General features: G+C 45.6%; 1 protein-coding gene across 1 annotated transcript in view; it reads right to left on the bottom strand.

The window, feature by feature from the left end:
- PGBD5 (piggyBac transposable element derived 5) overlaps nucleotides 1-2,450 on the bottom strand; it is a 69,201-nt gene extending 66,751 nt beyond the window's left edge. Inside the window, exon 1 of the mRNA XM_032183594.1 lies at nucleotides 1,976-2,450. Within this exon, the coding sequence (XP_032039485.1) occupies nucleotides 1,976-2,438 (463 nt within the window). The 5' untranslated portion in view covers nucleotides 2,439-2,450. The remainder of the gene's footprint in view (nucleotides 1-1,975) is intronic.
- Between the last annotated feature and the right edge of the window lie 11,270 nt (nucleotides 2,451-13,720).

Consider the following 13,720-nt stretch of genomic DNA (forward strand, 5'->3'; position numbering starts at 1 on the left):
GGGGCTGTCTTCCAAACCAAACAGCTTGACACTAGTTTGAGCCTAGTCAGCTTGACACTAGTTGGAGCCTAGTCTGAGTCAAAAATTTATTTCCAGCACTGACGTAGCTGAAGCATCAAAAGATCTCAGTCTACAAAGACTCTTCCAGCATCAGATGATGTCAGGTGCTTGCCACTAGGATACTTCTGTTGAGATTTCAACCAGAAGATCACATTCTGAAGTTTTAGTTTTTATTCTGATTTCAATTCTCAGTCTCATGAAAAACTCTTCCTTTCAAGCTCAGAACCTGGAAATGGAGGATTCTTTCATCCAACAATTTTTAACTGAGAGAATGGTTTTGTTAGTGCTGCGTGCCTGCTCCTGCATTTCTTACTTGTATGTTTCACTACATATGACCAGCAGGGACTCAAAGATGTGTTGTCACTGCAAGAGACAGCTGTCTTCACCTTGACTAGAACCTCTTCTTCAGTGGGTACAGACCCAGTCCCTTAGGTCAGAACAGTGTCTGATGAAGTGACAATGGTGCCAGTACAAGTAGATCCACGCTAAGGATATGATACATGCATGGCCTAAAAACATTTAATCTACAGACTAGAACTACAAGAGTTTAGTTGTACAATGCAGTAGTTTCTGTAGTCTGGAATTTGATCAGACAAAAAAAAAAATAAAAAAAATCACAGAGGGTACACGCTTCACACACATCAAAGCACTACACTATCTGAACTCCTGCCAAACCAAATCACCATGCTATGAACAGCATGTAGCATCTATCATCATCATTATGATCAACGGAATGAAAGGGCAGAAGCAACCTCTACTCTGTCTATTACTGGGAGGAAATATCCACAGCAATACCCATATGCCCTTCTCAAGAGACTTCTGCATCTATTTCTGACAACCATAGATCAGACTCTTTCATTTCAAAGGAAATTTGAATTCCAGAGTTAAGAGGTCAACTTAATTTTCTTTCCCAAACCAACAGTAAAGCACCAACACCAGTTCTATGTTACAGCGTATATTACCATAAAGTAATGACATTAAGAAATAAGCCAGCAGAGGCAGAGAAATTGAGTGATAACTGATGCTGAAATAGCACCACACCATGAAGCCTATGGTCCAGTTATCTTACATACGCTTACGAATGAGAGTCAAAACAGAGTTCTTTGAAGAGGCACATCAGCTTGGCATTTAAGTATTTTATGGTGTCTATAGACTTCTGGAGTTAGAGGGAAATGGCAACTTCTACTTGCCCATCTGTCAGTAGCATTACAGAACTCTCTGGGTTTCAGTGCTAGCTCCAACTTACTCCCCTCCATCCCATTCCTCCAATGGGTTTCTACCAGTCCCATCACACCAATTTCAGCACACTACACCAAGTGTAGCAGCACTCACCTGCATTTACCTTCTAATGAAGGAATTAAACTCTAGGAAAACAGTGAAGACGGCAACCTGAAGACTGGCAAGCCATCCATCACCTCCGTGGAGGATGGCAGCCGTCCTCGCACCCAGTTTTGTGCCGCAAACATTTTTTGACACCTGAGCTCCTCACAACTAGCGAGGTGTTTCGGCAAAGCCTTTCTGCCACGCCACCCACCCGGCTGCTCAGCCATGCGGACAGGCACCTTGCAATGTCTCCCTGCGGACACCAGCGGGGCAACTCAGCCCTAGGGCTCTCAGCATCCCGGTGGGGTCACCCTCTCACCACTTGCTTTGGCAGGAGAGGTTCAGGCGAGGGGTGGAGGCCGGGACCCGACGAGCCGAGGGATGCCCCGAGCATCCCGCGGGGTTGGCGCTGCTTGTGACTAAGCACGCCCGCGGCCCTCAGCGGCCCCAGCAGCCGGGCTGCCCGGGGGCAGCCCCAGGAGACGGGACCCGACCCCTGCCACCCCGGGGGACCCCCATGAGGGTCCCCAACCCCCTCCCCGGGTCCTTCTCGCCGCCGCCCAGCCCCAGGCCCCCCTCTCCCACCGCCTACCGCTGCCGTCCTTGAAGCGGGGGGGCGGCACGTCTCGCAGCGACCGCGTCCAGCCCCCCTTCTGGGCGCCTTCCTCCTCCTCCTCCTCTTCCTCCTCCTCCATGGGGCCGGGGCCGCCCGGCATCGTCCCCCCCCCGCCTCCAGCCTGCCGCTGCCGCCGCCGCTCCGCCGGCCTGGGTGCTCGGCGCCGGGCCGCCCTGCCTCGCGGGGACTGCCCCCCGCCTTCCTCCTCCTCCTCCTCCTCCTCCTCTTCCTCGCCGCCGTCCTCATCGTCCTGGGAGGAGGCGGCGGAGCGGGAGTCGGCCGAGGTGCTGTAGAAGGGGTTGCCGCTGCTGTCCTGGCCCGACTCCCCGAAGACGTCGTCGGAGATCTGCAGGCTCTCGTAGCGGGAGCGGGCGGCCTCCAGCAGCGACAGCGCCTTCCTGCGCGCCGCCCCGCCGCCGCCGCCGCCCTCCGCCATCATCTCGGCCGCTGCCAGCAGCCGCCCGCGCTCCCCTCGGCCCGGCTCGGCCGGGTCCTGCGGCCGCAGGCAGCAGCCCAGCAGCTGCAGGGGCTCGGGCACGGCGGAGGGCAAGCAGCGAGCGGGGGCAGCCCCGCCACTGCTGCCACTGCCACCACCACCGCCGCCGCCACCGAGCCCTGCCTCCCGCTCCCGCCCGCACCACCCGCCCCTGTGCGTGTGCAGGGACATGGGGGGAAGGAGCCAGCTCAACATCTCCAAGTACCACATCCAGCCAATTACCGCGGCACTCCGCGCACGGGAGGTGGGGTTATATGGGCCAGCGCCGGCCGCCCACGGGCCGCCCCGCCGCCCGCCGCCGCTCCGCCCATTTAAAACCACAGCGCCGGGCTCGGGGCTGCCGCCGCCGCTGCGCCGCGCCGCCAGAAGGGGGGGATCCCCATCATCCCCATCATCCCCATCATCCCCATCATCCCCATCATCCCCATCCTCCCCATCCTCCCCATCCTCCCCATCCCCATATCCCCATTCACCATCCCCATCTCCATATCCCTATCCATCATCCCCATCCCCATATCCCCATCCATCATCCCCATATCCTCATCCACCATCCCCATCCCCATATCCTCATCCATCATCCCCATATCCCCATCCACCATCCCCATATCCCCATCCCCACATCCCCATAATCCCATCCCTTCATCCCCATCCCTTCATCCCCATCCACTATCCCCATCCCCATCCGTCATCCCCATATCTCCATCCACCATCCCCATATCCCCACCCCTTCATCCCCATCCCCACATCCCCATCCCTCACTCCCATATCCCCATCCCCGTCCCCGCCCCGTCCCGCCCCGTCCCGGAGCTGTCCGCTCGCCCGCGGTGCTGAAGGCGGCCCCAGCACCCGTGGCTGACCCTAAAAGCACGGTGGTGGCGAGGCATCAGCGAGGGAAGGGCTGTGCCGGTTAAACACGGCTCCCGAGGGCAACCTAAGGGTTTGTTAAAGCAGCCGAAGTGTCTGGTTATGCACAAGTCAGAACGGTGTGTCTGATGTTAGGGTAATGTTTGAAATCCCCAATCAAGGTTTATTATCATTACTATTGGCTTCCCGCTGTGCTGGTTACTGTACAAACGCTCATTAAGAAGACAGTCCCTGCCTTCCCTCTCACCGACAGCCCACCCTTTCGCAGCACTGCTCTCAAAATAAACATCCATTGGATTCTGTGGAATGGTTGCGTTCAACTGGGGTGGAGGACACACACATATAATTTGCATTTTTTGATGCAATTCTTTGGTGTAGGTTATTCAGAAAATCTGTCAGCGTTACAGATTTGGCAAATTTTATAACACTGAATCTTTCTGTCTTTTAAAAATGAAGATTATGTCCTTCCAATGATTCTCAAGGACTCTAGCACAACCTAGGAGATGATAAAAGTTGGGATGTATAAGTATTTAAAAATTCAATCTTATGTTCTATTCAGATGTTTTTAAATTGCCATGACATCATTAAAACTTTAGGGTTCTGTATAGCGCGTACAGCCAAGTCCAGAGAAAAGAATCCATCTTTTGAGCACCTTTAAGCAAATAGAAAAGCCCAGTGCAATCTGAGGTGTGAGATTTAAGCCATATTTCTACTTCTGAAAAATCTCAAAAATGTCTTATTGATTATATTAAAAAATTATTAAGTTTATATACAAATGGATTTTAACTTTTTTTTTTTTTTTTTTTTTTTTTTTTTTTTTTAACTGCAGGATCTGCCAACTTAGCCTGTAATGTGGGTTCTTCTCATCTCTGGTCAACAGAAATCATAGCTCTGTAGGCCAACCTGCCCTTTTAATCACATCTATGCTACCCTGTTGTCTTCAGAATACCTATAGCAAATTATCATTTGAAGACAATGAGGTTGCAAATCTGCCACTGGAGGCATAACTGGACTGGCAGAATTGTTCTTGCTGGTATCGACAAGTGACCAGTTTGAGCCTCATGAGTCCATTTGGACTGGCAAGTAGAAAACAACAGATTACTTTTTCCAAATGTTGTCTGTTTCGTATGCAGTACCCATGAAACAAACAAAATGCAACAAAAAAAGTGGTGCACTCTGATGACCTTTTCACACAATGATTTTTAAGGAAAAAAATATAATTAAAGGTCTTGACAGGTGTTTGTTTTTTGTTTGTTTGTTTGGTTGGTTGGTTGGTTTTGTTTGTTTTTTTTTTTTTTTTTGGTACTAGAGACATGGATGGACCTCTCCATCCAGGTGAACTCATCTCTGCATGCAGGTTTTATGAGTGTGCCCTTGGACATTGAAATGTCTATAGTGTTTCTATTTTTTCAGTAAAACACAGCAGCAAGAAGGACTGCTCTGAAGACCAGGACAGAAAAAGAAGGCTTGCCAGGATGGGCTCCCAGTGGAAGAATTAATGAGAACAGTCCAGAGACCAAAGAAACCCACACAGATTTTCACAACTGCTGGTTGCAGCAAAGACAATTTCCCCCACTTCCAGCACACTTCACTCCAAGTTCTCATTACAGCTGGTTGAGGCACACTGCCATGACTTTCACTCCTACTGGCATGCCAGATGCCACAATTTCAGCTTTCATTTTTTGAAGAGAATGCTGGAAACAATAACTCTGGGACCAGACAGCTACACCAATAGGGAGCAGCAGGACTGACCCTTGCAGTTACCAATCCAACACAACTTTTTAAAGACGGAGTCTTCTGCCATATATGTGCACCTTTTATTGGTGAAAGTTTCCCCTCTTTCAGCCTCATCTATAGCTGTTCTGCCTGTCTCACAAGCAGAGAGACTGCTTTGAGTTTTTCATGAATGCACAGAAGGGTAAGATCACTTTTTTGAGAGAGGACCATAGAGGGTCACACAAGGGCTCTACGCATAGGATTTTAGCTTGCATTATTTGCTGTAACACATAGCTGTTTGAGTAGTTGTCCTGGTTTCAGTTAGAACAGAATTAATTTTCTTCCTAGTAGCTGGTGGAATGCTGTGTTTTGGCTTAGGATGAGAAGAGTGCTGATAACACCCCGATGGTTTAACTGTTGCAGAGCAGTGCTTATACCAAGCCAAGGACATCTCAGCCTTTTGCTCTCTCCTGCCAACAGGCAGGCTGGGGGTGCAGTAAGAGCTGGGTCTGTCCCCTGTTCTAACTGAAACCAGGACAGTAGTCTTCTCAGAGCAGCTGTATAAGCTGCTGGCTGGATTGCCATAACCCAAAATAAGGGTTCTAGATTGTGAAAGTTGCTGCATATCAAATGCTAATAGTCTTTTGATGAAAAATAATTATAGAGAGGCAAAGAGAGGAAAGGTGGTTCTAATAACGTTCTCATCAGGTTGCAGGGTTTTGTGAACAGTCAAGAAAACAGTCACCAGCTTGTTGGTTGAAAGAACAAATTATATAAACCTAATGGGACATTATACATATAGACGTGTTTTCTCCTTAATCACTTGCACTTGTGTTTAGCTGCTAGAAAACATTACTACAGTAAACTGACTTTTGTATCCATGACAACCTGTGGATCCACTTTTAATTTGTCTGCAGAGAAAATGCTGGGATTTTTTTTCCTTGAAGTTTTCTATTTTTATTGCAATAGCAATGGTGCCTTCTATGTGCTCCTTCTGATCATGCCAGCTTTCAAGGGTAAGACCATGATAGGCCTGAGCCTCTCTCATCTTGTGCAGTAGGTCGTCAAAGTGCCTGACACTTCATTTGCAGATCCAGTGGCCAGCTGTCAGTGGCTGATTCCTTAAATCATCTTTCAAACAAATTATAAAATATGTTGAAGAAGTGGCATGGTGGGTCACATCATGCATAGCAGAGCAGAGTCAGCACAAGCAGTCAGATGGTTCTCTGTCCTCAGTTTGCACAGTTTCAAGTTTTTTACTGCTTCTACTACAGCTGAAGGTAGAATAACCCCATTGCCCTGACCAGTGTGTTCCACACTGGGAGCAGGATTGAGCCCTTATTTCCTTAGGTTGCAAAGGAAGAGCACTTCAATCTAACATTTGGCTGCTGTAGTGATACTGTAGGTCTCATCAATTGACTATGGGCTGTCTGAAGAGCTCTTGCTGAGAAATTGAACCACTGAAAGATGGCAAATCACAGGTTTCTAACTCCCTTCCACAAACTACTTTCGTTTACAGTGTTGAAGACAGCTAGAAATATATCAGGGTTTTTCTTGTACTATTATTCCATGTGTATCAAGAGGTGGTTATCTTTCACTGAAAATATACATACTACAAAAAAAGGATTGTGAGCTAGTCTGAACAGGCCTGTTAATCCTAAGGTGGTGAGTTTTAAAATAGAATAAGAAAAGTGATGCCTTGAGCCAGTAGTAGAAAATCCCATATTTCTGATTTTTCAGTAACTTGCTCTTTGTAGTTAGACATCAAGCTCTTGGAGGAAGGGTCTTGTACTGTGTTTGCACTACTTCATGCTGTTAAAGCTTGGCTCAGATCCAAGAAAACATTGACATTTCTATCTCCTATCTAAGCTTTCTTACTTCCTATTGATTTCATAGAGTTAGTAGACCTAAGCCCCAGTGTGTACCTGGATCCTTTCACAGCAAAAATTCACCAAGTTGGAATAATATTTAATCAGTTCACCAATTTATTATTTTCTAACCTCTTTACTGCAAGCACAGCCCAGAATATGAATTTCAAGCTGTCTTCCATCTCAATGCCCTCCTTAAAGTAATCTGTACAGTTGATACTTTACACAAGGGTAGATTTCTTCATCAAGTATCAGGTGAAATAGACTCCATTTCCCTCTTCTAATATTGTTTTGCATCAGGTGAACAGGAAAACTCAAGAAAAAGGCTTCATCAGAACTGGAAACTGTGATGACTTGGAAAAACAGAAGATAAAAACTTTGAGTTCAAAAGTAGTGGTTTTACCCAGCCAGTTCTCTGACAACAAACACATTACAGCTGTAAATATGGAGCTGGCACACTGTTTCCTCCCAGACCCCAGAGAAAAGGCAGTAAGGGGCTGTCTTGTCCTTGCAAGAAATCATGCATTAGGCTGTTTCTCAGCACATCACCACATGATATCTAGTTTACTCTCACCTCACAGGAAAGAAAACTATGCAACCACAACCGGTAATGTCACATCCCTCTCCATGCTCTGTTATAAAGGCTTCATATTACGTGACTGGCTGCATGGCATGGGGAAAAGCAGCTCTGTAGGGGTTGTTTTCCACTGTATTGCCCTGCGAAATACAGATCCTCCATTTTGGGAGGTATAGCACAGCTTCTTTTCCTCCTTACAGAAGTTTCTTTTGAACTCCTTAGGTAGTTGTAGCATATGAGATGTTGGCAGCAATAGCAACGGTTGTCTAGATATTTTCTTTTCATTCTTAGGTTCTCAAATTATAGGTAGTGTCTGAACCCTCTGCTTCTTGGATTGAAAGAAATTTTACATTGCCTAAACATGATGATAACTCAAAGCTCAAGGAAATAAAGCAGGTTGCTCTTTTCAAGAAAGAGAGAGGGAACAAATATATTTTACTACAATATAAAAGGGAGAGGTGATTTTTGACAGTTCTAACAATGAAACAAGGTGAGGGTTGAAATTTAAAACTTAGCAGAGAAATTTGAGTATTTTGGTGATAAATCCTTTTGATTTACTGGGCTTAATAGCCTTCAAAAATCATGTTTTGTGCATACATGGTACATTTTTAGCAAAAGCTATTTTATAAACAACCCTCACCTAAGCTCCAAAGGGAAAGATAAGGTGTGTTGCTCAGGCATGCATGGAAGATTAGTGGTTTCATCAATAATTTATGGAGGGTCCATAGAGTATGCTGCAACTGTCTGCAGAAGCCCTGTCTTACTCTCCTTGCTTTCTGGTGCGTACGTGGATCAGAAATTATATCTAGCAGGCCAGAAGCACAGAACTGTGCTGTCTTTTTTAAAAAATCAAATGCTGAGCTCTCTAATGCACTTTTTTTTTTTTCCCAGTTGAAAACCACACCTGTTTGGAAAGCACTTTTTGAAGGACTGACCTCATGCACACACTTCATAGTAAGAGCAGATCCAGTAAGGCAGAGCCCCACATGATCTCTGTTAAAGGCTGGAGTCATTAAGCCAATGCCCTATGACAGTCTGTGTGTCCCATAGTGTAATTCACATCCAGCTTTTGATCAAGATGGGAATGGAACCTAGAGAGGACCTGGGACTGGGAGTGTGATAGCACCTGGAATCTCTTTATTTAGCTAGTTATTTCTATTATAACACACTACAGAATCAATAAGTTGTGATAGCATGATCACTCGTTACTATGTAAATAACACATCAAAACTTGCCCGCATTTCTACCACCTACAACCCTTTTTGCCACAAATATTTTTGTCTCTTATCTTTTTTCAGAGAAACCCATGCTGTAGCAATGCATGAAGGAGATGACTAGAGAACAGGATCCCACCCAAGCTGGCTCGTAGTTTGGTATCTTGCACAGTTTTCACTTTACCATGACTATCCTTGATTTCCAAGTTCACCTTCTTGAACCCTTCCTGGAAGGATGCTTCAGCTGCAAACACAGGTGCCTGCCTGGCTGAGTGAATGGATACTGCCATATGCTATTTGCTCTACAGGCTACATCATGGTCTACTCTTTCTGTGGCAACTCAAGTTGGAGGCTTATCCAGCTGCAGAATTCACTCATTTGCTTCATCTTCAGCTTGTAAATTTACCTTTCCAATATAAAACTAGAGTGATAATATTACTAAATAGTAAAAACATTAAGCATTGATTTTTTTTTTATATTTAGTGGTTAGTTAATAACCTTATCAATATTATAAATAAATGAATAACTTCTAGAATAACATCATAAAATAAGTAAAGATCAAGGTTGCCCTAACATAATGAATACTCTTGGAGGTACAATGTATAGCCTGTAACTGGGTAGGAGAGCAAGAATACCCCAAAACAGTTCTTCAAATTGTCTGTCCACCTACCAATATTTTCCTTTTGTCTGCTGAAACAATTTCTGGTTTTTAGCCCTTTTTTCTAAGACACCTTCTGAAACCACCAGGAAATAAAGTATCCCATCTGTTAACTGCCAGGATGCTTTGATTACTATTACCTAAACAGGCTTCAATCTGTCAACAGTCTATGCTAAACCTTCTCATACGAGATTATCTCTTTTTTTTTTTTTCCTCTTTTGTGCAGTAACTTATCAGACAATTATAATTCTATTGAAATTGGTTCTCCTTGCAAAGCACTGTAGGCTAATGAATTATACTTAGACCAACACTGTTGTATTTCATCAGATACCAAACTGATTAATTTATATTTTAGTCAAAAGCATCCATCTTGGTTTCATTTTTTAGGGGATTCGACTTCTCTGCAGAGAAAAGAAAAAGAAGCTGAAAAAGCAAAATATGCTCTGTACAGGGTGATTTGGATTGCTTAAGGATCTGAAATGGAATCACATCTTCCCACAAAAAAAGGAATAATGTTAGTTATAGAGCATGGCAGATGGATGTTTGTCACCATTAGATTTGGAGTGTTTACCCACTTTGTTTAATCAATGTAGCCATGAGTGAGACCAGCTCCTAGTTGCCTCCTGGAAAAGAAGTCTTTCAGAAGTCAAAATCTGATCATAGAAGGGAGCAATACTGAAAATGAGGGAAGGGAGAGGGTGAAAGAGAGAGAGACTATTTTCATTAACAAAAATAATTGTTAATCTAAAAAATACTTTCTGCTTGACATTTCGCCCTGTAGGAGAAAATTCATTTTTCCATGCAAAGGCTGAAAGTTCAACCATCACAATACACATAGGCTTTGCTCTTGATGATAACTGAACATCTGCAGCAGTGGATGAAATGCACAAATACTTTCCTGGCTCTCAAGATTTGGCCCATCAAATGATCCTTTCAGAGCACATCAATGACTGTTAGCTCGACACATTATGAATTTCTATTCCGAGATACACCAACAGAAACTACCAATTCCAGAAGTTGTAGTCTCAAATAGCTTGCATTGTTGTTAGAAATAGGATATTTAAAAGATATCTGGAAAAAATGTTCATCAGCCTCCATCAGAAATTGTTTATTCACTTGCCAGTAGTTCTCCAAGTACACATTGAGGATTTGAAAGAGGAACATTTCCAAGGCACATTGTCAAGATAAAAATCTGATTTCTTGATACTGCAAAAAGAAGAAAATGATCAACTGAAATGCATTTATTAGAAGTCCCCTCTATGTGTTGCTGAAAATTGCTTAAAGTTACAGAAATATTCACCATGTTGTGTGTTAAATCACACTGTCTTCACCCAGACATTGATTGGGGGACCTGACCTGATCCAGGGAATAAGCACCGCGCACTTGAAGTTGGAGCACCAAGTTTCTCAGAGAAACCCTTTTTTCCCTCTTTTTTTTTTTTTTTTTTTTTTTTTCCTTGCAACTCACATCCCTGTGCCTGTAGTGTCCTGGTAGACTTTCTATCCCTTTTTCTCACGTCCTCTCCATCATCACGTAGGTAAAACCACACGGGGGCACAGGCTGTGTATCCATTCTGTCATCTTCCTTACACAGAAAGTCCAGGTCTGGGGACAAAGCACCGCCCACTGGAAGTTGGAGCAACAAGTTTCTCACCAAACCTCTTTTCCCATTTTTTTTTCTTTTTCCCTGGCAACTCATGTTCCTGTGCCTGTAGTGTCCCAGTAGATTTTCCATCCCTTCTTCTCATGTCCTCTTCATGGAGACATTGGTAAAACCACAGGGTGGCACGGGCTGTGTACCCACTCTGTCATATTCCTTGAACAGAAGGATGCTTTCCCTAACACCTGATACAGACACTGGTTTGTGCAGTAAGATGCTGGGCTACAAAGAGGGTGGTCCTGGCCTACAAAGTGGTTCTTTTCAAGCCAGGGACCATTTCAGCAGCTTCCAAGCTAAAGAAACAGTTGACTGCTCTGTCATAAGGTGTTCCTGGTGAAAAATTTCAGGGACCACACCTGGGGACCACACCTGGGGACCACACAGCCCACAGTGAGGTGTTCCTCTAGATCCGGAAGTTTGAAGATGGCTGGAAAAGCCACCTGAGTGGTTAGAAAGCTACCTGGTAGAGAAGGACCTGGGAGTATTGGTGGATAGTCAGCTGAAGACGAGCCAGCAGTGTGCTCAGGTGGCCAAGAAAGCCAACAGCATCCTGGCTTGTAGAAGAAACAGTGTGGCCAGCAGGGCTAGGGAAGTGATTGTCCCCCTGTACTTGGCTCTGGTGAGGCCACACCTTGAGTACTGTGTTCAGTTTTGGGCCCCTCACTACAAGAAAGATAGCGAGGGGCTCCAGTGAATCCAGAGAAGGGCAACGAAGCTGGTGAGGGATCTGGAGAACAAGTCCTACGAGGAGCAGCTGAGGGAGAAGAGGAGGCTCAGGGGCAACCTTATCACACTTTATAGGTATCTTAAAGGAGGCTGTAGCGAGGTGGGGGTTGGTCTGTTCTCCCATGTGCCTGGCGACAGGATGATGAGGAATGGGCTAAAGTTGCACCAAGAGAGGTTTAGGTTGGATATTAGGAAGAACTTCTTTAGTGGAAGTGTTGTTAGACATTGGAATAGGCTGCCCATGGAAGTGGTGGAGTCACCATCCCAGGAGGTCTTTAAAAGCCATTTAGATTTAAAGCTTAGTGATATGGTTTAGTGGAGGACTTGTTATTGTTAGGTCAGAGGTTGGACTAGATGATCTTGGAGGTCTCTTCTAACCTAGGTGATTCTGTGATTCTGTGATTTTGTGATTCTATGAAAATGGGATGGAAAATCTACCTCGACCTTAGAGGCATGGGTATGTGAGTTGCAAAAGAAAACAATTGGGAAAAAGGGGTTCTCTGAAAACCTTGCTGCTCCAACTTCCAGCAGGCAGTCATTTAGACACATAAATGAAGATTCTGACCAGGACCAGAGGGGCCCTGCCTCCAACCAGAGGGGGGAAATGGACAATCGAGTTTATTGGACTGTGTGGATTCGATGGCCTGGCACGTCAGATGCAGAGAAATATAAGGATTTAGTAGACACCGGTGCACAGTGTACTGTAATGCCATCAAGCTATAAAGGGCCAGAACCCATCTGTATTTATGGCGTGATGGGGAGATCCCAGCAGTTAACTGCATTGGAGGCTGAAGTGAGTCTAACTGGGAACGAGTGGCAAAAGCACCGTATATCTGACTGGCCCAGATGCTCTGTGCATCCTTGGCATAGAATATCTTAGAAGAGGATATTTCAAGAACCCAAAAGGGTTCTGGTGGGCTCTTGGCATAGCTGCCTTAGAGACAGAGGGCATTAAACAATTATCTACCTTGCCCAGTCTCTTGGAGGACCCTTCTGTTGTGGGGTTGCTGAGAGTCAAAGAACAGCAGGTGCCAGTCGCTACCACAACTGTGCACCAGCGGCAATATCGCACTAACCGAGACTCCCTGATTCCCATCCATAAGCTAATTCGTCAATTGGAGAGCCAAGGAGTGATCAGCAAGACTCATTCACCTTTCAATAGTCCCATATGGCCAGTGCGAAAATCCAATGGTGAGTGGAGGCTAACGGTGGACTATCGTGGCCTGAACGAAGTGACGCCACCACTGAGTGCTGCAGTGCCAGACATGCTGGAACTTCAGTACGAACTGGAATCGAAGGCAGCCAAGTTGTATGCCACAATTGATATCGCTAATGCATTTTTCTCCTTCCTTCTAGCAGCAGAGTGCAGGCCACAGTTTGCTTTCACTTGGAGGGGAGTCCAGTACACCTAGAATCAGTTGCTCCAGGGGTGGAAAGACAGCCCTACCACTTGCCATGGAGAGATCCAGTCTGTGCTGGAGCAGGGGGAAGCTCCTGAACACCTGCAGTACATCAATGACATTATTGTGTGGGGTGACATAACACCACAGGCCATCAAGGTAGAGATGCAACATACAGATGGGCTCATGATCGAGGGGTGGACCTGACCATGGACACTATAGCACAGGTTATTCATGATTGTGAAACATGCTGCAGTCAAGCAAGCCAAACGGTCAAAGCCTCTTTGGTATGGAGGACGATGACTGAAATATAAATATGGAGAGGCCTGGCAGATTGATTACACCACACTCCCTCAAACTCGCAATGGCAAGCGCCACATACTTACAATGGTGGAAGCAACCACCGGATGGCTGGAAACATATCCTGTGCCTCATGCCACCGCCCGGAACACTATCCTGGGCCTTGAAAAGCAAGTCCTATGGCAACATGGCACCCCAGAAAGAATAGAGTCAGACAATGGGACTCATTTCCGAAACAACCTT

Source organism: Aythya fuligula, chromosome 3, assembly GCF_009819795.1.
Source record: "Aythya fuligula isolate bAytFul2 chromosome 3, bAytFul2.pri, whole genome shotgun sequence".
Taxonomy (NCBI): domain Eukaryota; kingdom Metazoa; phylum Chordata; class Aves; order Anseriformes; family Anatidae; genus Aythya; species Aythya fuligula.